Genomic DNA, 27427 nt, shown 5'->3' with positions numbered 1-27427 from the left:
GGGCACAGTATTTTTTGTGATCTGAGAGTGGCTGGAGTGATTCATAAAACTCCCAAACTGGGTTGTTGCCCTAGAATAACCAGGGGTGATAGAGCCAGCTCCTCTGGCTGGCCAGCCCTCCCCAGTCCTCCCCTGCCCCTCTGGTTTTCTTCTAAGCCTGCCTTAGCAACTTGGGAGAGGACTCTATTGCTAGAACTAATAATTTCCAAGCCAGAAATTATTTAATAAATCAGAGTTCTAGAAATAGGATGTAAGTTCTCTCATCCTTACAATCCTTCCCTCTCCCTGAATTCTTCTTTTCCTGTGGCTCTTCTTGGATCCCATGGCTTTAGGGGTTTATTAAAGGGGAATGTGGATCCTGTTATGTAATTGTCAGCTCTTGGGTCTCGGGGAGGCCATATTCAACTTTGTGTTGGTCAAAGAGCTTGCGCAGGGCACTGATGTAGAGTGCATGATACTTGTCCACTGTCTTCTGGTTTGGCCTCTCAATCTTGGGAATTGGCAGGGGTTCCCCAACTATGAAAAAAGAGACAAACATCAGAGTTCCCTCCTCAGCTCAAACTACCCATCCCTCACTGGGAGCCATGTACTGAAATTCAGTATCTGGCTTTCCTCCCCTTCCTTCATTCTTACCCTTTGCTCCAGCCTCATCCTGGTGGTTGTTCTCTGATCATCTAATCAAACCCATGCTCAAGAGAATACAAGCAAGCTCAGGAGAGTGGTGACAGAATGTGTGTGAATGGTGATGCTCTTGTGGCAGTTGCTGATGTCACATCCATGAATGGCCACAACTCTTATCTGTTTAGTTGTCCTATCCATCCTGCTCTCAACCACACCCATTACCCATCCCAGATATGAGTTTGGTCCCCATGGACTTGATGGATGACTTAAAGGATGTGGGAAGTAAATGAAGAACCAGGCCATCTGGAGATACTGGAAAGCTCACCAACAGTGGTAATGGGCCGCTTGAAAGGCAGGAAGCCCCAGGATCCATGAGTGAAGCCCCGGCCATGGAAGGTACAGAAATTTAGTCCCAAGATTTTTTTGACTGTGTCCTGTAAGGTTTTTTGGAACAACCTTAGCCACGTGCCCTCAGGGAATTTCTCCTGATTGAAAACGTCATTCTCACCAAAGGAATAGGAAGGGACGAGGTATGCCCTGCAAAGACAGGAACAGGAGTGTGAGCTCTCTGAGGAAGCTCCTCAGAAAAATCCTCTCCACGGTGGGAAACTTTTCCAACCTCCCCACTGTAGAACAAGAACCTAAGCACCCAAACCTCTCCAGCCACATGTCCCATTCCTGCCATGCCTCACTCTCCCAGCTGAACTCTCTGAGGGCACCTGCTGCTCTGCCTTCTCCTATGGTAGGAAGAAACTAATCTCAAAAGCTCTGTCTTCATTGCATCGAGCAACCAGAGTGTTCTTTGTAAACTGCATATCTGGACATACCACTCCTCTCAAATTCTTCTAGGGCTCCTCAGTTTGCACCATCCTGCTTCATTATGGCCTTTATGTTCTAGCCTTCCCTCCCTGGCTAGCTTTTCCTCTCCCCACTCTTTCCTTATAATCTGCTTAGCCATACTAAGTGTGCCTCATACTCTGTCATCTAAGTGTCTTTGTACATTCTGCTCCCTCTGTGGAAGTGCCTTCCCTCTATCTTCATGTGCCTCATTCAATTTTGTGCTCAGTCTCAACTGCATCCCCTTGAAGGAACTTTGTTTGACCACCTCAGTTCCCCCAGTGCAGATTAGGTACCCCTCATCTAGTGCTTACCTCTCGTCTACACTAATACTGCCCAACCCTGTGTTACAGTCATCTCTTTACCTGTCCGACTCCTCCCGTAGACAGCAAGCCAATCAAAGGCAAGAACTGGGTCATATTTATCTTTGAATCCCTAGGCCCTGGCATAGCTCCTGACATGCCATAGGTCTTCACTGAATGCCTGGGTTCTTTCTCCTTTCAATTCACAATTCAGATGTTACCTGCCTATGAAACCTCTACTCTGAGTCAAGATCTTTCCATAAATTCATGCTCAGATAGCACTTTGTACACATTTCCATTACAGTGCTCCATTTATTTAACAAATATTAAGTTCTTTCTATGTGCCAGCACTGTTTTAGGCACTGGAGATGTATCAGTGAATACAATGGATTTGTAAAAATTCCATCTTCATGGAACTTACCTTCTTTGGGAGGAAGACAACAAACATTGAAAATAGTAGGTAAACAAATAAATGATATAGATGATCTATAAGAAGATAAGTTTAACAGGGAAAAAATAGAGCAAGATGGTCAGATAACTGTATTGAGAAGAGACTTTTTTTTTTTGTTTTTGAGATGGAGTCTCACTCTGTCACCCAGGCTGGAGTGCAGTGGTGCGATCTCAGCTCACTGCAACCTCTGTCTCCAGGGTTCAAGAGATTCTGCTGCCTCAGCCTCCCAAGTAGCTGGGACTACAGGCACTTGCTGCCACACCTGGCTAATTTTTTTGTGTTTTAGTAGAGATGGAGTTTCACTGTGTTGCTCAGGCTGGTCGCGAACTCCTGGGCTCAGGCAATCTGCCCGCCTCAGCCTCCTAAAGTGCTGGGATTGCAGGTGTGAGTCACCACACCCAGCTGAGAAGAGACATTTGAGCAAAGACTTGATGGAGGTAAAGGAATGAGCCAAGCAGTCATTTGGAGGAATAGTGTTCCAGGTACAGGGAACAGCTAAAGCAAAGACCCTAAGGCAGGAGTGAGTGGCCTGCTTGAGGGACAGCAAAGAGGCCATTGTAGTGATGGAGTGAGAGAAGGTGGAGAGGAGTGAGTGATGAGAACAGAGAGGCAGCTAAGGACCAGATTATTCAGCATCTCACAAGCCCCCGTAAGGACTTTAGCTTTTACTCTGAGTGACCTGGGAGCCACTGGAGCATTTTGAGTAGTGATATGATCTGACTCATGCTTAACAGGAGCATCCTGGCTGAAGCTGGGAATAAACTCCTGCAGGTGGAGGAGTGGGAATATATGCAGGAAGAGCAGTTAGAAGTGTCCTAATCATCCAGGGAAAGATGATGATAATAAGCCAGGGCTAGTAGTCTAGGTAGTAAGTGGCTGGATTCTGCATGTATTTGGTAATTACATGTGCATGGGTCTGTCTTCTTCCATACTGGACTCTGAGTTTGCGAGGACCAGGTGTTACTTACTTTTATGTCCTACATGCCTAGTACTATGCTTGACATAGGGTGGGTGTTCAATAACTGCTGAATGAATGTGGTCTATTTCTCAAACCAGATTGTATGCTCTTTGGGTGCATGTCTTATTCATCGTTTTGATCCTCACAGCATCAAAGCTAGTGCCTCCCTTGCAGTTGGGAGATTCTCAGGGCCTCTCAGTTAACAGGTTGATATAGAGTGAGGCCTCACTTTCCCACACCTCCAGCCTACCAGGCCAAAGGGCAGAAAGTAAAAGGTTTTCTTCTGCTGTTCTTTCTCCAACTTCAAGTAAGAGAAGTGCCCACTGAAATGTATCTAGAGGCCCAAACATGCCCAAGGCACAATGTGAAGGGGTAGATGGAAGGAATTAGAGTGAAGATGGGGGCCCTCTAACAGGTTTCCCAGGGAGAAGACCATTCTGGAGAGGGCTACAGATGGCCTATGGCACCCTGACAAGAGAGCACTAAAACCTAGGAACCCACCCTGTCTTCAGTGCCAACTTCACAAAACCTTTACGCTGCTTGAGGAAGAGAGTGGAGGTTCCTGGCCGGCACAAGAGAGCTTCAGTAGCTCCACCCACCACAATAACCACGGCATTGCCTGAGCCTTTCTGGGTCAGCAAGTACTTCAAGGCTGACCTACTCACGGGGCACACACCTGTGAAACCAAAGAGTCAAGTGGTAGAAAACACTTCATGCCTGAGGATGGGATAAAGGCTTTTCCCAGGCTCTTCTGTTGGAGACAGTTCTTCTGTTTTCTGACTATTGCTGTTTGTACCTTTCTGTCTCTGACCTTTGTGTCCTGGGTTATGACTGTCTTAGCCTAAGGTTGGTCCTTAGGGTCAGGTGTTTGCCTTGGGGGTCTGTGCTACTACAGTTGGGTCTATACTGAGTTTCTCTGCCTCCTACCATCCATAGTCTACTACATTTCAGGTCAGTTGTATCTAAGCCCACCTCATCCCTTGCTACCCATGAAGCACAGCCATCTTCCACTCTGCCCAGGCTGACAACACTGGAGATCCTCCAGAGTTCTCTCCTCCAGGGGTAATCGAGACTAGCCATCACCAACCTGCTTCCCTAAGAGTGACCTGCCAAAGGGGAGCCATGGCTGGGGTTTCTGGAGAGTAGGCAGACCCCTGAGCCTGTCAAAGCCAAACTGAAATGTAGATGAATAATGAAATGTGAATAACACCCTGTTGCTTAACAACAATCATCTAGCCTTTCTCACTTCTGTCTCCCATCTTTGCCATGCGCTCATCTTCTATTCTCTACTGGGATGGCAGAAATTCCTTCCAGACTTTAGCCATTCAGAGAGATTCCTGCTCCAGGGCCATGCTAACCTCAGAGCAGAGTAGAAGCATCCTCTGGGACTCTAGTGGTCCCACCTGGCCCCTCCAGAGAAATGTATCTTACCTTTTCATGTTTGGCTTCAGTTGTTTTTTGGTGTCCAGAAGGGTGACTGTTCGTCCAGAGAGAGGGACATTTGTCACAGTGCTCTGGCTTGAAGCTGACCATGGGGAAGTTGTTCTGGATACTCTGAGGAATGCCTATCCTTGATCCTTTGGCATTTTATGCAAGTGTGAAGGGGTTCCCACGAGATAAAAGTCACGGACTAGGAGGGTGTTAGCTAGTATGATAGACTTCAAAATGTTTTTAAGACACCATGGTGGCCGGGCACGGTGGCTCAAGCCTGTAATCCCAGCACTTTGGGAGGCCGAGGCGGGTGGATCACGAGGTCAAGAGATCGAGACCATCCTGGTTAACATGGTGAAGCCCCGTCTCTACTAAAAATGCAAAAAATTAGCTGGGCATGGTAGCGCGTGCCTGTAATCCCAGCTACTCGGGAGGCTGAGGCAGGAGAATTGCCTGAACCCGGGAGGCGGAGGTTGCGGTGAGCCGAGATCGCGCCATTGCACTCCAGCCTGGGTAACAAGAGCGAAACTCCATCTCAAAAAAAAAAAGACACCATGGTGTACAAATGACAGGCCCAAAGAGGCCAGCCGACATCCTAGAGAGAACCTGGTGAAGTTTGCCTGAGCGATCCCATTCACACCTGCTTTTCCCTGCATTTGTGTTTAATTCTTGGCTTTCATCCTCGGATTTCCACTTTGGCATTGGTCCTGAATTCTAGCCTTCTGGTTCTCCCTCTGAAAAAAGTACTGGTGACTCTTATGAATGCCTGTAACTTCCTCTGCTGCCCAACCAAACCCTGCTCCCAGGTCTTGGACAGAAACTAATGTTCAGCCACATACTCCTGTTACTGGCCCAGGGTGCTCTGGACTCGTTTTCTATCATGTATGTTTCAAGCAGGGAGTGATTGTCAGGACTTATTGGGGTTGCAGCTCTGAAGTAGGTAAAAAAATAGAATTTATTATTTCTTATACTCACCCATTGACATCACATATTCTCGCACAATTGGGATCCAAAATATCCCTTCCAAGGTCCCTACAAAGGGAGTGATGGATGGGAAAATCCGAGCAATGCCAGTGGCCTCAGTGGCAAAGTTGATGAAGACACCAAAAGAGAAAACGCCATGGGGGTGATTGGCAATGATGTAGTTGTGTTTGGGAGAAAGGTCATGAGTCTTCACCAGCTGTTAGAGGGAGATTGAGTCAGAGCATTGGCTACAAAGGAGGAAGAAATGATGTGTGGACTCAAATCCCATCAGGTAGCCTGTTTCCCTCCAGGAGCCCCCAATCCCTGTTCGCTGGGATGTCGTTATTGTCATAGGATTGCCAGGGCTCACGATGGTCAGAGAGGCTGACTGGGTCTGCCACTGCAGGAGAGGCTGCCATCCACCTGTCTCCCCACCTGCCCATCTATGAACACCTACTGTGTGCCAAGCTCTCTTCTAAACACCGGGGATACAAAAAGAAATTATTTGAAACAAGATATAAAAGAAATGATACAATTAGGCTAACTTTAATTAGTGATGATTCTTATTTAACTTTATCTGAGTTTTCTTCTGAAGCTTAACTGGCAAATTTACTCTCCTCTTTGACGAAGGGCACAGATATCAAGGCCTTTCTCCATGGCAGGCTTCCCATAAAATTCCTCCCACCACTCTTTCCTGTCTAATTCAAATGCTTACAACAACCATCTCAACTGTGCTTATCAGGGGAATTCAGCCTAGCACAAGGTTTCTTCTACTCCATACCATGACTATTTAAAGCACTATCCACTCAGCCTTTGCTCTGCATTATGACTCTTTGCCCAATCTTGGGCCCTTGCCTTGGGCCATTATGACTCTGGGCCTCAACATTCACTGCTGACCACCAAAACCTCTGAAAACATGGAGCTGAGTAGGGAACAAGAGTCTAGACAACAGGGACTGAGGGCACCCAGAAGAAGGGTAGTCACCTTTATTGGGAAGTAATTTTGGAAATACTTCCAGAGGGTCCAGTTTCGTATCCAAGCTGAACGTCTGCCACCTGTGGGTGCATAAGGGAAGGGAAGAGTACATAGGGCATTGCAGTACCTCTACCTCTCCCAGAAGAGGAGAGTTCTGCCTGCAGTCCTCAGGTCACAGGAGGGGCCTCCTTCTGACACCTCAGAACTCTAAGTACTGTCCCTGAATCCAATCCCTAGGACATAGGAAGCCCCTGATCCACTAGAGCTGACCAGAAAGGTGACAGGAAAATAGTCTAAGGAGACTTCCACCTCATAATTCTTCCTGAGCAGCCTGGTAGAGACCTCTGTCCCTGCTGAGTTTTGCTCTCTGTTCTCCCTCCCCTTCCTTTTCTTCTCCCCTACCCTGAGTTCTCCACCTCTCCCTCCACCTCCCTCTGCCTGTGCTTCCATCCTTGGCACAAACAGGACCACCATTGTGCCCCTGTCTCTTACCTTGACTGTGGGTGTTCCAGTCATAGGCGAGCCAGGTTAAGGAGAGCACAGCCAAGGACCAGAACTTACTGAACAGCAGAAAGTAGGGTATAAGGAGAATGGGAATAGCTCCTGAGGAGACACAAAAGGTTCAAGCCTTTTAGTTCCCTTCAAATTTTAGTATACCTCTCATAACCCCGCCCTCTGCTCTACACTACGGGAGCAGGGCTAGGCCAGTGTGGGACCTTTCTCTCCTTCTCCCCTCTTCCCTAACCCCTCACCCTCCACTTGTCTCTGTTGTGGTCTAGGCAGGCCTCTGAGCCCTTGGATCTGGGTCTCCTTGATGGCCAAACTGAATTGAAGAAAGAGCAGAACCGTGAAGTTGGGGTCAAAGGACGGCACAGCTTGGTGAATGGGAAGAAGAGCACATTGGGCTGGTAATTGACATCCCCATTCTGGGACCTCTGGAAATTCTTTCTGAAAGCTTGACCCTCTTTCCTTTGCTGAACTCCTAAGTCTGCATATTCCAGCAGGGAGGTTACCTGCAGTGTACAGGCTGTTTGATGCTGAAAAGTAAACACGGATTAAAAACCATTCTAGTAGGCCAGGTGTGGTGGCTCTCTCCTGCAATCCTAGCAATTTGGGAGGCCAAAACAAGAGGACAGCTTGAACCTAGGAGTTTGAGACCAGCCTGGGCAACAAAGCAAGATCCTATCTTTAAACAAACAAACCCCACAACAACAACAAAAAACATTTTACTGTGTTCATTTTGTTCCATTCAAAAGTGTCACAAAGGTTCAGAAGGGGAAGTCTGTATTGGTAAATGGTCACAGCAGCCAGTAATTACAAACATGACACATCTTACAGCCGTGGGAATGAATTCCATTTAAAAATCTGCATTCATGAGAAAGAGGGGCTGAGTATATATATGGTTGATTTAAAAAGACCTAACTAAGGGAATGACTTCTTTGACCAGGTACCATGTCATGGCAGATAAATGTTTCAAAGAAGGAAAAGAAACTCAAGAGTTACCTTCCAGCTCTTTGTCTCTTGCATTTTGGACATAAATGAAAATAACAGGAAAAAGGCTGAGTGGACAGTGCTTTAAATAGTCATGTTATGGAGTAGAAGAAACCTTGTGCTAGGCTGAATTCCCCTGATAAGCACAGTTGAGATGGTTGTTGTAAGCATTTGAATTAGACAGGAAAGAGTGGTGGGAGGAATTTTATGGGAAGCCTGCCATGGAGAAAGGCCTTGATATCTTTGCCCTTCGGGGTCAAAGAGGAGAGTAAATTTGCCAGTTAAGCTTCAGAAGAAAACTCAGATAAAGTTAAATAAGAACCATCACTAATTAAAGTTAGCCTAATTGTATCATTTCTTTTATATCTTGTTTCAAATAATTTCTTTTTGTATCCCCGGTGTTTAGAAGAGAGCTTGGCACACAGTTAAGTGTTCAACAATTATCTGTAGACTGACTGAAAAAGAAATAAGCAAATGTTTTCTCTCTTCAATAATAAACTTAAATGATTACTATTGGTCAGCATGTATTATATTATTTAAATGCGATGTTATTTAAAAAGTGTAGATAGGTTAATTGTGTGCCTTTTATCTCATTCATTTATCCACGAGTCCTAAAGGCAGTCTAAGAGCCCTTATCTGGGCAACACCATCCCCCTTGTGGAACCTAGTGGAACTGCAGGTGTGGCCCGGCCGGAAACTAAGAACTATTTTATTTTATTTTTTTTTTTTGAGATGGAGTTTTGCCCTTGTTGCCCAGGCTGGAGTGCAGTGACACGATTTTGGCTCACTTCAACCTCCGCCTCCCAGGTTCAAGCGATTCTCCTGCCTCAGCCTCCCGAGTAGCTTGGATTACACGCATGCACCACCATGCCCAGCTAATTTTGTATTTTTAGTAGAGACGGGGTTTCGCCATGTTGGACAGGCTGGTTTCGAGCTCCTGACCTCAAGTGATCCAAATGCCTCAGCCTCCCAAAGTGCTGGGATTACAGGCATGAGCCACCACGATCGGCCAAGAACATTTTTTGAGACCAAGTTTTCCATACCCAGCCTGACTGTCATCAGTGTTGTGTATGGTGACAAAAGTGGAATTTAAAGATATAGGAGAAACAGAGACCAAATGTGGAAGAGCTGAATCTAACTGAAAAAGAGTTTCGTGACATAAAGTGAGGGTATCTGAAGAAGGAATGGTGAAGAACAAGCATTTATATACGTGTGACATTCCCTGAGGTATTATGGCCTTGATACCAGGAGATGGTTCCAATTTCTCTTGTCACATTCAAGTGAGGCATCTTGGACAGGGTTATTAAAGAGCAAGTTCACATAGGTAGCCTCCTAATTTAGTTTGTAGTGAAGATGTTCAAGCCATTCTAATATATGTGCATTGGTAGTTCATCATAATTTTAACTTGCATTTCTCTAATACCTAATGGTGTGTAACAGCTTTTCATGTGCTTGTCTGCTTTCTATATATCCTCTTTGGTGAAGTGTCCATTCAAATCTTTTGCCCATTTTTCAGTGAGTTGTTTGTTTTCTTACTGTTGACTTTTGATAGTTCTTTATACATTTTGGATGTAAGTTCTTTGTTTGATATGTGATTTGAAAACACTTTCTCCTAGTCTGTGTCTATCTTTCATTCTTGTAACAGGGTCCTTTTTAGAGCAAAAGCTTTTAATATTGATGAAGTCCAGTTTATTTTTATTTTATTTTTTTACAGATTGTGCTTTTGGTGTCAAACTGAAAGAACACTTTGCCTAATTTCATGTCATGAAGATTTTCCCCTGTTCTTTCTTTTATTGTTTTGGAGACAGGATCTGGCTCTGTCACCCAGACTGGAGTGCAGTGGCATGATCTCAGCTTGGCTCACTGCAACCTCCTCTTCCTGGGCTCAAGCAATCCTCCCACTTCAGCCTCCAGAGTAGCTGGGACTACAGGAGCATGCCACCACACCCAGCTAATTTATTTTCTATTTTTTTTTTTTGTAGAGACAGGGTCTTGCTATTTGCCCCGGCTAGTTTCAAACTCCTGGTCTCAAGTGATCCTCCTGCCTTGGCCTCCCAAAGTTCTGGGATTACAGGTGTCAGCCACTGCACCTGGCCTCCCCTATGTTTTCTACTAAACATTTTACAGTTTTCTTTTTTTATATTTAGATCTACAGTCCACTTCAAGTTAATTTTTCCAGTTTTATGGAGGTATAATTGACAAATAAAAATAGTGTATATTCAATGTGCACAATGTGATGATTTGACACAGGTATACTCTGTGTGATGATTACAACAATCAAATTAATCAACACATCCACCACCATACATAGTTACATTTCATGTGTGTGGCTAGAGGTGAGGACACTTAAGATCTACTCACTTAGCAAATTTCAAGCATATAATACAGTATTATTAACTATAGTCACCATGCTGCTGTACATTAGATACCCAGAACTTATTCTTTTTTTTTTTTTTTTTGAGATGGAGTCTCTCTCTGTCACCCAGGCTGGAGTGCAGTGGCACGATCCTGGCTCACGGCAACCTCTGTTCCCAGGTTCAAGTGATTCTCCTGCCTCAGCCTCCCGAGTAGCTGGGACTACAGGTGCCCGCCACCACACCTGGCTCATTTTTGTATTTTTCTTTCTTTCTTTTTTTTTTTGAGACAGAGTTTCACTCTTGTTGCCCAGGCTGGAGTGAAATGGCTTTTGTGTTTTAGTAGAGACAGGGTTTCCCCATGTTGATCAGGCTGGTCTCGAACTCACAACCTCAGGTGATCTGCCTGCCTCGGCCTCCCAAAGTTGCATCTATGTTCATCAGGGATATGGGCCTGTGATGTTCTTTTTTTGCACTATCCTTGCCTAGCTTTGGTATCAGGGTAGTACTGACATTGTAAAAGGAGTTTGGAAGTGCTCCTGCCTTTTCAGTTTTTTGGAAGTGTTTGAGAAGGATTGACGTTAATTCTTTTTTTTTTCATTTGGACACAGTTTCACTCTGTTGCCCAGGCTGGAGTGCAGTGGCATGATCTTGGCTCACTGTAACCTCCACCACCCTGGTTCAAGCAGTTCTCGTGCCTCAGCCTCCCGAGTAGCTGGGATTACAGGACCACACCACCAGGCCTGGCTAATTTTTGTATTTTCAGCATGTTGGCTAGGCTGATCTCAAACTCACCATGTTGGCTGAGCTGGTCTCAAACTCCTGACCTCAGGTGATCTGACTGCCTCAGCCTCCCAAAGTGCTGGGATTACAGATGTGAGCCACTGCATCCAGCCTGGCATTAATTTCTTTAAGTGCATGGTAGATTTCACCCATGAAGCTGACTGGTCCTAGGCTTTTCTTTGTTGGGGGGTTTTTGATTACCGATTAAATCTCATTTGTCACTGATCTGTTTAGATTTTCTTCCTTCATAATTTATTCTTGGTAGGTTGTATGTGTCTAGAAACATATCCATTTCTTCTAGGTTATCCAATTTGTTGGCATATGATTGTTCATGGTAGTCTTTTTTTTCTTTTTTCTTTTTTCTTTTTCAATGATTATGCCATGATCATGGGAGTCTTTTTATGATCTTTTGTATTTCTGCGTTATCAGTTGTAATGTCTCCTCTTTTATTTCTGATTTTATTTATTTGATATTCTCTTTCTTTTTTCCTTGAATATTGTACCTAAGGGTTTGTCACTTTTGTTTATCTTAGGGTCAGTTTATTTTGTTTCTAGTTTCATGCAATATAAAGTTAGGTTATTGATTCGTGATATTTCTTTCTTCTTTAGATATTTATCATGATAAGCTTTCCCCTTAGAACTGTTTTTGCTGCATTCTATTTGTTTCGGTATGATGTATTTCCATTTTTATTTGCCTCAAGATACTTTCTATTTCCACTTTTAACTCTATCGTGAGATAAGAGACAAAAGTGCTAAAAAAAAACACTACAGCACTAATAATTTGTTAATGGATACATGATATAAAAAGATGTAAAGTTAAAAGTGATTTACACACTATCATTGCAGTATTATGAGTATTTTGAATTTGATGATATATTTACCTTTACCAATGAGTTTCATATTTTTATATGTTTTAGTGTTGTTACGGCCAGGTGCAGTGGCTCACGCCTGTAATCCCAGCACTTTGGCAGGCCGAGGCAGATGGATCACTTGAGGTCAGGAGTTCGAGACCAGCCTGGCCAATATGGTGAAACCCTGTCTCTACTAAAAATACGAAAATTAGCCGAGTGTGGTAGCCTATGCCTTTAATCCCAGCTACTCAGGAGGTTGAGGTGGGAGATTGCTTGAACCCAGGGGGCAGAGATTGCAGTGAGCTGAGATTGCACAGTGCACTCCAGCCTGGGCAACAGAGCAAGAATCCATCTCAAAAAAAAATGTTGTTACTTAGTATCCTTTAATTTCAACTTAAACAACTTTCATTAGTATTTATTGTAAGGCAGGTCTAGAGGTGATGAACTCCCCTAGCTTTTATTTGTCTGGAAATGTCTTTTTTTTTGTTAGACATGAGGTATCATTTTGTCACCCATGCTAATGTGTAGTGGCATGCTCATAGCTCACTGAAGTTTTGAACTCCTAAGCTCAAGCAATCTTCCTGCCTTAGCTTCTTAAGTAGCTGGAAGTCCAAGTAGCTGGATATCACCATGCTTGGCTAATTTTATTATTTTTATTTTTGTAGGGACAGAGTCTCACTATGTTGCCCCAGCTGGTTTCAAACTGGCCTCAAGCAGTCCTTCCATCTCAGCATCCCAACATGCTGAGATTACAGGTATGAGTCACCATGCCTGGCTTTGGGAATGTCTTTATTGTTCCTTTATTTATGAATGACCACTTTGCTGGTCATAGTATTCTTTACTGGCAGTTTTTCATCTTTTAGCACTTTGAAGGTATCATCCTCCTCCCTCCTGTCCTGCAAGATTTCTGCTGAGAAGTTTGCTGATGAGATTCCCTTGTATGTGATGAGACTCTTTTTTCTTAATGCTTTCAATATCCTCTTTTGTCTTCGACTTTTGACAATTTGATTATAATGTGCTTCAGGATATTCCTCTTTGGGTTGATCTTGTGTGGGATCCTCTGAGCTTCATGAATCTGAATGTCCATTTCTTTCTCAGGATTTGAGAAGTTTTCAACCGTTATTTCTTGAAATAAGCTTTCTGTTTTTCTCTCTCTTTTTCTTCTCCTAAATTATGGGACTTCCATAATTAATAGATTCATTTACTTATTGTATCCCATAGGTCCCTTATGTTTTCTTCACTCATTTTCATTTTTTGTTTCTCTAATTGGCTAATGTCAAATTACCTATCTTTGTGTTACTTGATTCTTTCTTCTGCATGATCAAGTCTTCTATTGAAACTCTCTATTTTAGTTTTCAGTTCTATCATTGCATACATCAGCTCCAGGATTTCTTTTTGGGTCCTTTTTATGGATTTTATTTCTTTATTAAACTTCTCATTTCATTTCTGTGTTATTTTCCTGATTCTGTTTAGTTTAGTTATCTGTGTTCTCCTACAACTCACTGCACTTCAGGATGATTATCTTGAATTCTTTGTCAAGCCTTTAATAGATCTCCATTTATTTGGGCTCAGTTACTGGAGCTATACTAGTTTCCTTTAGTGGTGTCATGTTTGCTGGATATTTTGTTATTTATATGGCCTTTCATTGTTTTCTGTGCATTTGAAGGAGCAAATCAGTCTTTATAAACTGATTTCAGCAGGTTTAGGGAGGGCTTCTGCTAGCTCAGGCTCAGGACTGTGGCTAAGAAGGGCTAGAACCAAGTCATAGGGCTGCCTCAAGGTCTATAGCCAAGACTGAGGCCTGCAGGCCTGCCTCCAGTGGCATGGACAGGTATGTCTCCTGTCAGGTTCCTGGGTGGACAGGACTGCCCTGTACAGTTGAATGGAGCTGGAGCCAAGTTATGGGGCTATTTCAGGATCTGCTGTGATACCAAGGTTAGCAAGCTTACCTCCTATAAAACAGACAGGCATGACTGTTCCCATACTACAGCAGAGTGTGACCAGAGCTGAGTTATAAGGGTGCTTCAGGATCTATTGCTAGGACCAAAGTTGGCAGTCCTATAACTTGAGGCACAGATGGTTGTGACTCCTCCTGGATGCCTTGGCAGATGATTTTGGTGGCAGAATCAAGGCCAAATGGCATTGTAGCTGAGTTTACAGGGGGATGAGGTTATTTTCAGGTCTGTAGTCTTCACCACAGTCAACAAGCCTAGGTGTGGGCCTGCCCTCTCAAAACAGCCTTCCTTGGCATTGGACTCTACTAGAGTTTTGTAACATCATACATGGGTCCAAAATTCCCACAAAGGTACTTTGGTCCATGGATGGCTGCCAAATTATTGTTGCTCTGGAGAGATGTGATAAACTTCCCATTCACCATCTTGTTGATGTCATTCTTGAGTTAATTTTTTTTTTTGGGGGGGACATAGTCTCACCAGGTCACCAGGCTGGAGTGCAGTGGCACGATCTCAGCTCACTGCAACCTCCGCCTCCCAGGTTCAAGCAATTCTCCTGCCTCAGCCTCCCAAGTAGTTGGGACTACAGGCACGTGCCACCATGCCCAGATAATTTTTGTATTTTTAGTAGAGATGGGGTTTCATCATGTTGGCCAGGATGGTCTCGATCTCTTGATTGTGATCCACTTGCCTCAGCCTCCCAAAATGCTGGAATTACAGGTGTGAGCCACCATGCCCAGCTTGAGTTAATTTTCGCAGAGCCTGATGTTTGGGTCAAGGTTCATTTTGCCACATGTGGACATCAGATTGTTCCTACACTATTCATTGAAAAGACTTATTCATCCTCCATCCTCCAGATGATTTCCTTTATCATCTTTGTCAAAAATCAGTTGACCATGTTCATGTGTCTATTTCTTAACTCTCTTTTCTGTTCTGTGAATCAATATGTCTATTCCTTCACAAAAACATCACTGTCCTGATTGCTGTAGTCTTATACTGTCTCAAAATCAGATAGTATAATTCCTTTAACTTTATTCTTTCTCAAAATTGTTTTAGTTATTGTAGTTCCTTTGTTTTTCTGTATAAGTTTTTGAATCAGCTTGTCTATTTCTATAAAAACTCTTCATGGAGAGTTTTTTAATTAAACTATTTTGAAAAAAACAAGATTATTTTAATAAAGTCCTGTATAATCTTCATGTATGTCTACCCATTGTCAATATTTTACATTTGATTTATCTTTAAATGTAAAAATGTAAGTATATACATATATACATATATGTTTGTATTTGACATACATCACAGAGATTACAACCTTTTGTATCTAAATCCTCCAGCATGTATTTTGCAAGAACAAAGATATTCTCTTCCCTTATAGCTCCCACAGTGCTATTATCAAATTTGGGACACTTAATATTTATGCAAAACTATTACCTAATATACCCTGGCTGTGATTTTTGCTTAAATTGCATTATACTTATAGATCAATCTGAGGACAATTGGCATCTTTACTGTGTTGAATCTTCCTATCTGTGAACATGGTATGCCTCTAATTATTTAGATCTTTTATTTTATTCATCAGCATTTTACAGCTTTCAACTTATGAATCCTGAATTTTTTTTTAGATTTATTCCTAAACACTTTTATTTTTGAAGGTATTTAAATAGTATTGTTTTTCAAATTTCTATTTTCAATTCTTCTCTGTTAGTATATAGAAATGTGATTAATTTTTATGTGATTGATTTTTTTTTTTTTTTTTGAGACGGAGTTTCGCTCTTGTTACCCAGGCTGGAGTGCAATGGCGCGATCTCAGCTCACTGCAACCTCCGCCTCCTGGATTCAGGCAATTCTCCTGCCTCAGCCTCCTGAGTAGCTGGGATTACAGGCACGCGCCACCATGCCCAGCTAATTTTTTAATTTTTTAGTAGAGACAGGGTTTCACCATGTTCACCAGGATGGTCTCGATCTCTTGACCTCATGATCCACCCGCCTCGGCCTCCCAAAGTGCTGGGATTACAGGCGTTAGCCACCGCGCCCGGCCTATGTGATTAATTTTTAGGCATGATCTTGTATCCTGTGACTGGCTAATCTCATTTGTTAGTTCTTGGAGGTTTTTGTTTTATTTAAAATAGAGTCTGCTGGGTGCAGTGGCTCATGTCTGTAATCCCAGCACTTTAGGAGGCTGAGGTGGGCAGATCACAAGGTCAGAAGTTTGAGACCAGCCTGGCCAATACAATGAAACCCCATCTCTACTAAAAATACAAAAATTAGCTGGGCATGGTGGTGTGTGCCTGTAATCCTAGCTACTTGGGAGGCTGAGGCAGAAGAATCACTTCAACTTGGGATGTGGAGATTGCAGTGAGCTGAGATTGTGCCACTGCACTGTAGCCTGGGCCACAGAGCAAGACTCCATCTCAAAAAAAAAAAAAAATAGAGTCCTTGGGATTTTTCATATGGGCTATCATGTCATTCACAAATAAGGACAGTTTTATTTCTCATTTTTTGCAATCTGTATGCATTTATTTCTTTTTTCTTCTTGCCATATTGCACTTGCTAGGACTTTTAGTATGCCATTGAATACAAGTCGTGAGAGTGGACATCCTTGTTTTTTTCTAATCTTAGGGAGAAAGCATTTCATCTTTCATCTTCAAGTGTGATATTAACTGTAGGGTTTTTTTGTAGATGCTCTTTATCAGATTGAGGAAGTTCCCTTCTATTCCTGGTTTGCTGACAGATATTATTATGATTAAATGTTGGAGTTTGTCAATTGATATGGTTACATGGGTTTTTTTCATGCTTACATGGTTAATATGGTAGTTTACATTGATTTATTTTCAAATAGTTACACTTGTCTTTCTGAATAAAGGCCACTTGGTCGTGATGCATTATTCTTTGTAATGTGTTGCTGGATTCAATTTGTTAATATTTTATTGCTTTTTTCATTTATATACATGAAGGATCTTAGTTTATAGTTTTCTTTTCTTTTTTTGTACTATCTTTATCTGATTTTGGTATCAGGATGTGCCCTCATAAATTAGTTGGGAAATGTTCCTTTCTTCTAAGTTTTCTCAAAAGAGATTACACAGAATTCGTGATATTTCTTCTGTAAAATGTTTGGTAGAATTTTCTGTTGGAACCATCTGGGTCTGAAAATCTCCTTTTGGAAGGTTTTTAAACTTCTAAAATTAAGATTAAATTAAAATTATTGAATAGTGATGGGTTATTTATCTCATGTTGAGTGAGTTTTGATTGATTGTGGTTGTCAAGGAGGTCTCCAAATATAATTGTTAACTTGTCTATTTTTCTTTTCAGTTCCATCAGTTTTTGCATCATGTATTTTGAAACTCTATCATTTGATATGTGCACATTTAGAATAGTTGTTTTCTTGGTGAATCAGCCCTTTTGTCATTACATAATGTCTCTTTTTATCCCTGATCCTGACTTTAAAATTAAAGTTAAACCTGTGTAGCCTCAAATTGCTAATGATTATTAGCTTAAGTTAAAAATGGTACCAATATGACCTAAATGGGTCCTTACTTCAAATCATCTCTGATTCTTCTCACCTGCTCACTTACCCCATAGATTAATAGCCAATATCTATTGTACACTTATGTAAAACTGTTTCACATGGCATATTTTATTTAATCTGCATAAAGACCCCATGGAAACAGTAATTATTATCATTTTGTGGATTAGGACCTCAGGTTCAGAGTGGTTAAATAGTTCCAAGGTTACATTAGCAGGTGAGTGAGCCAGGGCTGAGAACCAAGATTGTCTTACTCCAGAGACTGTACTCTTAACCACTAAGCTCTAGCTGTTACTTCCCTTTTAGTCAGGTGCCAATTCTTGCCAGTTTTGCCTTCCAGATATCTTTCAAATTATTCTATTTTCCACTTCCATGCTACCACTTGGTCAAAGCTACCATTATCTCTCACCTAGATGACCACCAGTGTCTTCTAAATAGGCCGCCTGCTTCCATTTGAGCCATAATGCAGCCAGTGCATTAAATGCAAGTCTGTCTTTGTCACTCTATAGAATGTAGCCAAGGACATGGCTGGTTTGTCAAAGAGGCATATTTGTGGCTTTATGATTACTTACTGTATTTAACTATAAATATAAGAACCTGTGGGAGTATATGGTAATTTAACAATTCAGCAATTAACATGGTTTCCTGAGGCCCTTAGGATCAAGTCCAGTTTCCTGACCCTGGTTTAGAAGGGTTAGGAGATCTTGGTGATCTGGCCCCTGGCCACCACCTTGTTCTTTGCATTCCACTGTACTGTTCTTCCAGCTCCTTCAAGTGCTCTCTAGCTTCAGGGCTTCTCTGCATGCAAACCCCTTTGCCTGGAAAACTCTTCAGCTTTTTGTCTGACTAGTTCCTAATCATCTTTCAGGTCTCAAGATAAATGTCATAGGTTCAATATTTTTAGGCCATCTTTGACTTCTTTCCCTTTCTACAAAAACCTCTCCTATCAGTCTTCCTGCCTGTGTCCCCATTGCTACTGCTATGGTCCAGGACTTGCATTTTTCTAGTCTGGACTGTAGCTTTTTGTCTGCTCTTTAGCTATTGGTTTTTTCCCCTCCAATCCATTTTCCACGCTACTGCAGACATTTTTAAGAAGCACAATCACATAATGTTGTTTGGTTTCTCCAAAATCATTAATATGTTCCCACTGCTGACAGAATAAAGCTGAACACATTGGCTTTGGTATTCAAGGCCCTGACTGACCTAGCCCCATATATCTTCCTAGCCTCATGCCTCAGTACCTGTACTCACACTCCTTATGCTGCAGCCTAGTGTTTCTCAAAGTGTTTCTCAGCCTAGTGTTCCCATACCCTTAGGGACATTAGATGATCCAAGGTGGTGTATGGACGAAAAGTTATGCATAGAGAATAAAAACAAATTCATGGTAGCAATATAAAGTTTCCTGTTAAAATACATTAATTTAGGGTACAGAGATGAATTAATTTGAAGGAAAAGTACATTAATTAATAATAGCATAGGTGGTACACAGCTGTGGAAAGAGTCAGAAGGTTGGACACAAATGGCTAAAGTATAGGAAACAGGGGCCTGACTACCTTTGTCTACTTCCCATTCCATCAACTCACCATATAATTCACGTGTCTGTGCCTTTGATGATGGCGTTCCCTTATTTTTATTACTCTCTTCCCAACGTTCTGCTTATCAAAATTCTCTCAGGCTTTAAGGTTTAGCTCAAATGACACTTCCTTGTGATACCTTTGCTCATCTCCTGGTCAAATTAAGGACTCCCTCCTCTGCACACCCCTAAGACATTACTCGTGTTTCTATCTGGTTCTGGTTCATTTTGTTTGATTGTGTAATTAGTACCTCGTATGTCTGTCCATCTCCCTATTAGACAGTCAGCTTCTTAAAAACAGCCTTCAGCACAGTGCCAAGCACAGAGAGAAAGCTTATAATAAATGTTCATTACATTGAATTGCAGTAAAGGAAGAAGTTCAAAATTCTCCAAGTTGTAGGTGAAAGTTAATAGGAAGAGAAACCACCAATGACTTATTCCAAACAAGGAAAGGCCTTCTGAAGTTATAAGGTGTGCATGTGTGTGTAAGGATATAGAAAACCAGTTATTTCCAGTGTAAGGTGAAAACCTATCATTCTTATGGGTAGAAACATTATGTTTCATGTTTCAAGGCAATGACCTAAATCTGAATGTTGGCAATGCCTGCCAAATCTAGTCACTTGGCTCAGTGCCTTCAGAGATTAAAAAAAAACAAAAACAATGGGTGGTTTGTCAAAAAGGAATATCTGTGGCTTTGTGATTACTTGTTGGATCCAAATAAACTATAAATATAAGAACTTGTAGGAGTAACAGGTAATTTAATAATTTAGTAAACATTGACGAGCCTACCTCATATGAAATCTCTATGCTAAAAGCCATGGGGACAGAGTTGGGAACTGAAAAGAGGAGGATGAAGGGAGTAAATATGGAAATGATAAAAATAATGCAAGCATGGTCCTTGATACCATGTATTAAGCATTTGTTGTAAAACGGCACTATGTTCAGCACTTAATGTATATTATCTCATTTAATGCTCTTGCAATCCTCATAGGTAGACAATTTTATTAGCTCATTTTACAGATGAAGAAACTGAGAATCACAGCTCATATATCTTTACTCCAAGCTTTAGGAAAAAAAGTAGATAGCATTTGTTGAATCTACAAATGTGGCAATAACTATTTTAAGTACTTCATGTGTATTAACTCATATTAATACATGTGGAGAACATAATTCCTGTCTTCCAGAACCTCTGAGTTTTTTGTGGAAGGTAAGATTCAAAGCTGAATTTTGGAGGAAAGCTTGGATTTTTGTCAGATGGACTGGTAGAGGAAGGGTCCTGCATGCACAAAGAAGAGCTCGAACGAAGGCCAAGAGGTGGGAGAGTCCAAGGCCTGTGAGTAACACTATTACCTGCAAAAACACAGGCAGCATAAGGAAGTTGTGGTAAAGGAGATGAAGCTGGGAAGGAAACTGGAGAGATTAGGCCTGATGCTGAAGGGAATGAGAAGCCAGTAAAGGTTATTAAGCAGAAAGCAGAAGAGTAGCATGATCGTGTCTGTTTCAGGAAGATAATCCGGAATAACTGTGAGAGCAAGAGAAACTATAGGCAAGGAGATCAGCTAGGAGTTTCAACGTTCAGATGAAAGCCAATGGGAATGTGAAATAGGCTACTATTTGACATACCAATTTGAAAATCACCAAGGAGGTAGAATTTTTAGCCCAACGCAGCTGATTTGATGCTGGGGTGATGGAAGGGGATTAGTGAAAGATGCCGTGATGGGGCGTGTGGGAATGCTGGGAATGCATCAAAGTCTAGGTCAGATATGGTGGCTCACTCCTGTAATCCCAGCATGTTGGGAGGCCAGGGCAGGAGGATCACTGGACCCCAGGAGTTCAAGACCAACCCAGGCAACATAGTGAGACTCCCATCTCTACAAAAAAAGTTAAAAGGTAACTGATCATGGTGGTGCACACCTGTAGTCCCAGCTATTCAGGAAATTGAGGTAGAAGGATTGTTGAGCCCAGTAGTTTGAGGCTGTAGTGAGTTATAATCACATCACTGCCCTCCAGCCTAGGTGACAGAGCGAGACTCTGTCTCAAAAAAAAAGTCTCTATCTGCTTTATTTTCTAGAACCTAGTTATTATTCTTCCTGAAGATGCAATAAAATCAGAATTCAGAGGAGTGTTTGTCACTCCTCTGTTGATCGAGTGGCAAGTTTGGCAAGGTTGGAAGTATTTTGGAGCCTAGCGCTGGTTGGGCTCCGAGTAATATCAATTGCAACAGTTGAAGGGAAGAAAATTAACATGTATTGAGGATTCCCTCACCTCAGAGATTTCCAGAACAGTCTTGAGAGGCAGGTACTATGATGTTTCTATTATGTCAGGGTGAATGACTTACTTGCTCAAGGTCACATAGAAAATAACAGAGACTTGGTTGCATAAGATCTCGTAGCAAGTAAGTGACAGAACTGGTCTATCTGACTCTGAAGACAATGTTCAATTTTTATTTATCTATTTTGAGACAGGGTCTCGCTCTGTCATCCAGGCTGTAATGCAATGGCATGACCATAACTCACTCTAGCCTTTATTTCTTGGGCTCAAATGGTCCTCTCATCTCAGCCAGCACAGTAGCTGGGACCACAGGCATGCACCACCATGCCTGGCTAATTTTTTTATTTTAATTTTTTTTCTGTAGAGATGGAGTCTCACTATGTTGCCTGGGCTGGTCTCAAACTCCCAGGCTCAAGTGATCCTCCAACCTCGGCCTCCCAAAACGTTGGGATTACAGGCACGAGCCCCTGCACCCAGCCTATTCTATTTTTTACAGTATCAGAAACCAGAGAAAGAGGGCAGGCCCACACACCAAAAAAGGATGTCTGAGGGGGAGAAAAAAGAACAAGAGCAAATTTAAAGATTTCTGCCAAGGAAGAAGCAATCTGGAAAACCGTCGAATTAGTGTAAAGCTTGATCTTACATGAGATATATTAATGGTAAGAAAGGGCTCCTATTCTCATGAAGCTTATTGGGTAGAGGGCAGAAAAGATAAAATGACTGCTACCAGCCTATTGTTTACAAAGTGTTCTAGACTTTCAGAGGCTATGTCATTTTGGGTTGTCTGGAAAATGTTTCAGAGAAGATACAACTTGAGTAATATCTAAAAGGAGGTGCTGTCCCTGGATAGTCCAGGAAGAGCTATCATGGCATCTTTCCAGTGGCAGGAGTAGTGGGAGTAGTAGGAGCAGAGGTGAAGGAGTGGGAGAGTACATTTCTTGTTTGTTTAGCGAATGGATTGCCTGGAACATGTAGGGAAGAGTAGGAGGAAGAGCTGGCCACCAGAGTGGAGGAGGGCTTTGAATGCCCAGGCTGACACCTTTATACATCATCATGTAGTCAATGGGAAATCACTGACTATTTTTGAGCAGGAGAGGGATGTAATCAAAGATGCTTCTGAAAGACTTCCAGGAGCAGGCAGTGGAATAGATTGGAGAGGGTGGAGATCAGATGTTAGAGGATCAGGAAAAAGGATATTGAGATAGTTTAGGGGGATGGTGATACAAGCCCAGAAGAGATGATGGAAAGCCATCCTCTGAATGAAAGCTGGCCCTCAGAGGGGCTGTCAGAGCCACTGCCTAATTCGAAGTACATGAATATTTGTATTCCAAATCTCTTCCAAGCCATCTTCTCATTCCTCTCTTCTTGCTTCCTCCCTCCTTCTTGTCCCTCGGCCTTTTCTCCATTATCTCTATTTCCTCCCCCATCACTTCCAGTAATGCTCAGTAATCAGCCATGATTCTAAACATCATTTGGGAAGGAGGCGAAGCACTGAGGGAGGCTCTGAGCAAGATAGAAGGAAGGAGAGAGGGCAAGAAAGAAAAGGAAGAAGGAAGGGAGGGAGGTAGACATGTCTGTATGAGCATTTCCCATGGTCCAGGCTGAGAAGACGGGGATACTGAGACTTAGAGTGATTACAGCACTTGGAGTCACACAGCTAATTGGTATCTAAGTCTGATGAACTCCAGAACTCACGTCCTGTTTGCCATGCCACACTGATTTCATTTTCTGTCTCCCTTGATCTGTTCAACTCATATAATATTTTCTTATTCTGATGCCCTAATATCACTTTGTCATGGCTCTTTCACTCACCACAGTCTTTCTTACATTATAGTGATCTGTGTATATGTCGAGCACTGGCACATAAAATAGGGACAATGGTTGAATGAATGATTGATTGATCTCTGTTGCTAGATAGTAAGGAGCCTGTAAGGATCTCACAGCAAGGACAGCCCAAGAGCTTATCATTAGTATTTACTCTGTAACTGTTGGATTGAACATATTTGAATGTTTTAGGCACCTCTGTGGGCATCACGCCCTGTTGGACAGTGAAGCTACCTTGGTAACCTTCAAGACCCAGGATTTGTGTTGTAATTTCTAGCATAATCACTAAAAGAACAGAAACAGGATATATGGCACCTAAACTAGAAGAAAAAGACAAATGGAATGGTAAAGATAATCGGTCTAAAAGAAGTCAAAACAAATGGCCAACAAGCACATGAAAAGATGCTCAACATTACTGACCATCAGGGAAGTGTAAAGCAAAACCACAGTGAGATAACATCTCATACCCATTAGGATGGGTATTATTTAAAAAACAGAAAGTAAGTATAGGTGAGTACATGGAGAAATTGGAACTCCTGTGTACTGTTGGTGGGAATGTAAAATTATGCAGCCACTGAGGAAAACAAGATGGCAGTTTCCCCCCAAAAAAGTCAAAACAGAATTACTGTGTGATCCAGCAATTCCATTTCTGGTTATATATCAAAAGCATTGAAAGCAGAGTCTCCAAGAGATGTTTGTACATCTATAGTCATAGCAACATTACTCACAGTAGCCAAGCCGTCAAGGCAACGTAAATGTCCATCAACAGATGAATGGGAAACAATATGTGGCATATCCACACAAGGCACTGTATTACTCAGCCTTTCAAAGGAAATAATTTCTGACACATGATACCACATGGGTGAGCCTTAAAGCCATTATACTAAGTAAAAATAGCCAATCATGAAAGGACAAACATTGGAATAATAATTCCAATTTTATGAGATACCTAGAATAGGCAAATTCATAGATACAGAAAGCAGAATGGTGGTTGCCAGGGCCTGGAGGGAGGGGAAATTAGAGAGTTATTGTTTAATGGATACAGAGTTTCAGTTTGGGAACATAAATTCTGGAGATGGATGGTGGCCATCTTAATGACATGTACTTAGTTCACACTTGAAAATAGTTAAGATGGTAAATTTTATGTTCTAGGTATTGTACTGCAATAAAAATAACTTCAGGTGAAAAAAATCACATTTATTCTTTTTTTTTTGAGATGGAGTCTTGCTCTGTCGCCAGGCTGGTGTGCAGTGGCAAGATCTCAGCTTACTGCAACCTCCGCCTCCTGGGTTCAAGTGAGTCTCTTGCCTCAGCCTCCCGAGTACCTGGGACTACAGGTGTGCACCAGTGTGCCCAGCTAATTTTTGTATTTTTAGTAGAGATGGGGTTTCACCATATTGGCCAGGATGGTCTCGATCTCTTGACCTAGTGATCTGCCCGCCTTGGCCTCCCAAAGTGCTGTGATACCTGATATCTGACACATGATACCACATGGGTGAGCCTTAAAGCCATTATACTAAGTAAAAATAGCCAATCACGAAAGGACAAACATTGGAATAATAATTCCAATTTTATGAGATACCTAGAATAGGCAAATTCATAGAGACAGAAAGAAGAATGGTGGTTGCCAGGGCCTGGAGGGAGGGAAAATTAGAGAGTTATTGTTATTGGTGAGCCACCAAGCCTGGCCCCATTTATTGTTATGTGTTTCCATTGAAGACATGTAGGTATAATCATGTGTCCCTAACATCCCCACTCCATTCTGCCAACTCTTCTGGGACAACTGGAAACTGGTGAGATTTGAGGGTAAAGGGTCATTACATGGAGGCTAATCCTCACCTACTTGGTCCCTCAAATATCCAGTTATCTGATATACTCTCTACCCTATACCCAGCAAGACACAATGTCCTTTGAGTGGGGAAATGAAATAGAGAAGAAAATATATGAAAAAGAATCACTTTCTGGGAGAAAAATGAGTGCATTTTAATTAGAAAAGCTGCCTCAGAAGAGCCTTCTTGGGTGGGAGAGGGCCTACACCTAAAAGGACTCGCTCACATAGCTCATCCTCTTTTGACCTCTTTCCCCTTCTCTCTCTGCCCCATCTCTGCCCACTCTTTCTGGGATCTAGATTTGAAACGATTGCTGCCACCCCAATAGCAAGTCTCTTAGGACATTCCTGTGCCTCTCAGTTTCCTGGCTTAGGGTTGGAACTTATCAATGGGCTCTTTTTGAGGAAGTTAGGGAAATGCAAAGGAAAACAAATGGAAACTATGAAAGTCCAGAAACAACTAAGTTTACTAACAAAATCACTTTCTTCTCTCGACATAGCTAAAGTCAAGCCGTCAATGGGCTTAGCATGTTTTAATTTTTAATAAGGCTTAATGAGTCTGCATTTTGAGAAGGCTGTGGACCCCTCTGGCAGTCTGGTGAAGCCATGGACCCTTTCTCTGAATAATATGTTTAAATGCACAAAACAAAATACACAGATTTACAAAGGAAACCCATTATATTAAAATTCAGTTATCAGACTATTACCCACAATGTGATATAGTAACATATATGCTTCTTGATGTATGCATTAAATAAACAGATTTAACGACAGTGCCAATAGCTACTGGAATTTTGAAGTAGTCATGAACATAAATGAAATTTCGAGATGCCTGCAACAACTGTAATATGAAATGCAAATCTCTGTGATGTCTGCTACTGACAGTCACTGGTACTCCTAACACATCGTGGTTTATTGTCTGCATTCATCATTGAAGGAAATACTACATTTCAATTAGAGGTTAGTGAAAAGAGGCAATTTTATTAATCCCAATTCAGAGTCCCCTTATCTACCCTGAATTTTTGGCCTCTAGGACCCTGGTTGAGAGCAGGTCCTATAGGGTCATATAGACTCCCATGGGTTGGAACCAGCTGTCTCCTACCTGTCTCATCATTCAGGATGACATTATTTCTTCTCATTCAGTTTTCAAGCATACTCCTGAAATTGACTGCCCACAAATCCCTGGTTTCTGGCAGGGAAAATCTTGGAGCTGTCAGCCCATTTTCCCAACACTATTGACTCCTGTGCTGTGAGTCCAGTAAATAACTGGCTCTTTCTCAAAATTCTGTCTAAGAAGTCACTCAGACAGCCCTCAGATTTTCCAGAATTCTCACCAGAATCGTAGACTAGAAAATCACCCTATACCTACCTAGTAACACCAAGTCTGCCAGCCACCACCACTTCTACCCTGTCCCTGAATCTCACTCTTTTCAGCTAGTTCATAGGGGGCAGCTCCTGAGAAGGCTGGAGTGATCTTTTTTTTTTTAATTTTGAGACAGAGTCTTACTCTGTCACCGAGGCTGGAGTTCAGTGGCACAATCTCAGCTCACTGCAACCTCTGCCTCCCGGGTTTAAGTGATTCTCCTGCCTCAGCCTCCCAAGTAGCTGGATTACAGGTGCCCACCACCATGCCCAGCTAATGTTTTCTTTTTTCTTTTTTTTTTCCTGAGACAGAGTCTTGCTCTGTCACCAGGCTGGAGTGCAGTGGCGCAATTTCGGCTCACTGCGATCTCTGTCTCTGGGTTCAAGCGATTCCCCTCCCTCAGCCTCCTGAGTAGCTGGGACTACAGGTGCGTGCCACCACACCTGGCCAATTTTTTTGTATTTTAGTAGAGACCGGATCTCACCATGTTAGCCAGGATGGTCTCCATCTCCTGACCTGTTGATCTGCCTGCCTTGGCCTCCCAAAGTGTTGGGATTACAGGCGTTAGCCACTGCGGCCAGCATTTTTTTTTTTTTAAGTAGAGATGGGTTTTCACCATGTTGGCCAGGCTGGTCTCGAACTCCTGACCTCAGGTGACCCACTTGCTTCAGCCTCCCAAAGGGCTGGGATTATAGGCAGGAGCAACTGTGCCTGGCCTGGAGTAATCTTTAAACCAGAACAGATGCAGCCTCACTCCCAGCCTTTGTGCTGGCCAGATCCTTCCCAGAGGGTGGAGACCAACCAGAGGATCTCTTTGGAACCCTCCTCATTTGGAGATTAGCCACTCCTTTGGTTTGTTCCCTATGTGCTCTCCAGCCCTTGGGGTTCACTCACCTAAAAATATATAGACTGGGATCCATTGCAAAACAGAGAGGGTTTGGAGACCCTCCTGGAGATCCAGTCGGGAGAAGAAGGCCATGGTTATGGTGCTGTTCTGTTGTGGCAAGAAGTCCAACCAGAAGGTCAAAACTTCTTAAACCGAGTGGATTATAGATGCTTTGCTATAATCTCTTATCGT

The 27427-nt window shown here is 42.4% G+C and overlaps 1 protein-coding gene across 1 annotated transcript; it reads right to left on the bottom strand.

The window, feature by feature from the left end:
• On the bottom strand, nt 1–27427 carry DGAT2L6 (diacylglycerol O-acyltransferase 2 like 6). Its single transcript, XM_002762961.6, has 7 exons — nt 27244–27427; nt 7031–7141; nt 6548–6618; nt 5576–5780; nt 3671–3845; nt 947–1158; nt 1–516 (listed from the first exon to the last, which is right to left on the bottom strand). The coding sequence occupies exons 1-7, from the start codon at nt 27326–27328 to the stop codon at nt 362–364; spliced, it is 1014 nt and encodes a 337-aa protein (XP_002763007.1). The 5' UTR covers nt 27329–27427; the 3' UTR covers nt 1–361.

The sequence above is a fragment of the Callithrix jacchus genome, chromosome X (genome assembly GCF_049354715.1).
Source record: "Callithrix jacchus isolate 240 chromosome X, calJac240_pri, whole genome shotgun sequence".
Lineage (NCBI taxonomy): Eukaryota > Metazoa > Chordata > Mammalia > Primates > Cebidae > Callithrix > Callithrix jacchus.
This window is presented reverse-complemented; position numbering and strand designations above follow the sequence as displayed.

Coding starts and splice junctions, on each gene's coding strand:
- DGAT2L6 (XM_002762961.6), bottom strand. CDS start 27,328: ATGGCCTTCTTCTCCCGACTGGATCTCCAGGAGGGTCTCCAAACCCTC. Junction 6,619..7,030: donor CTGGAACACCCACAGTCAAG/GTAAGAGACAGG, acceptor ATGCACCCACAG/GTGGCAGACGTTCAGCTTGG. Junction 517..946: donor GCGGCCCATTACCACTGTTG/GTGAGCTTTCCA, acceptor CTTTTTTCATAG/TTGGGGAACCCCTGCCAATT.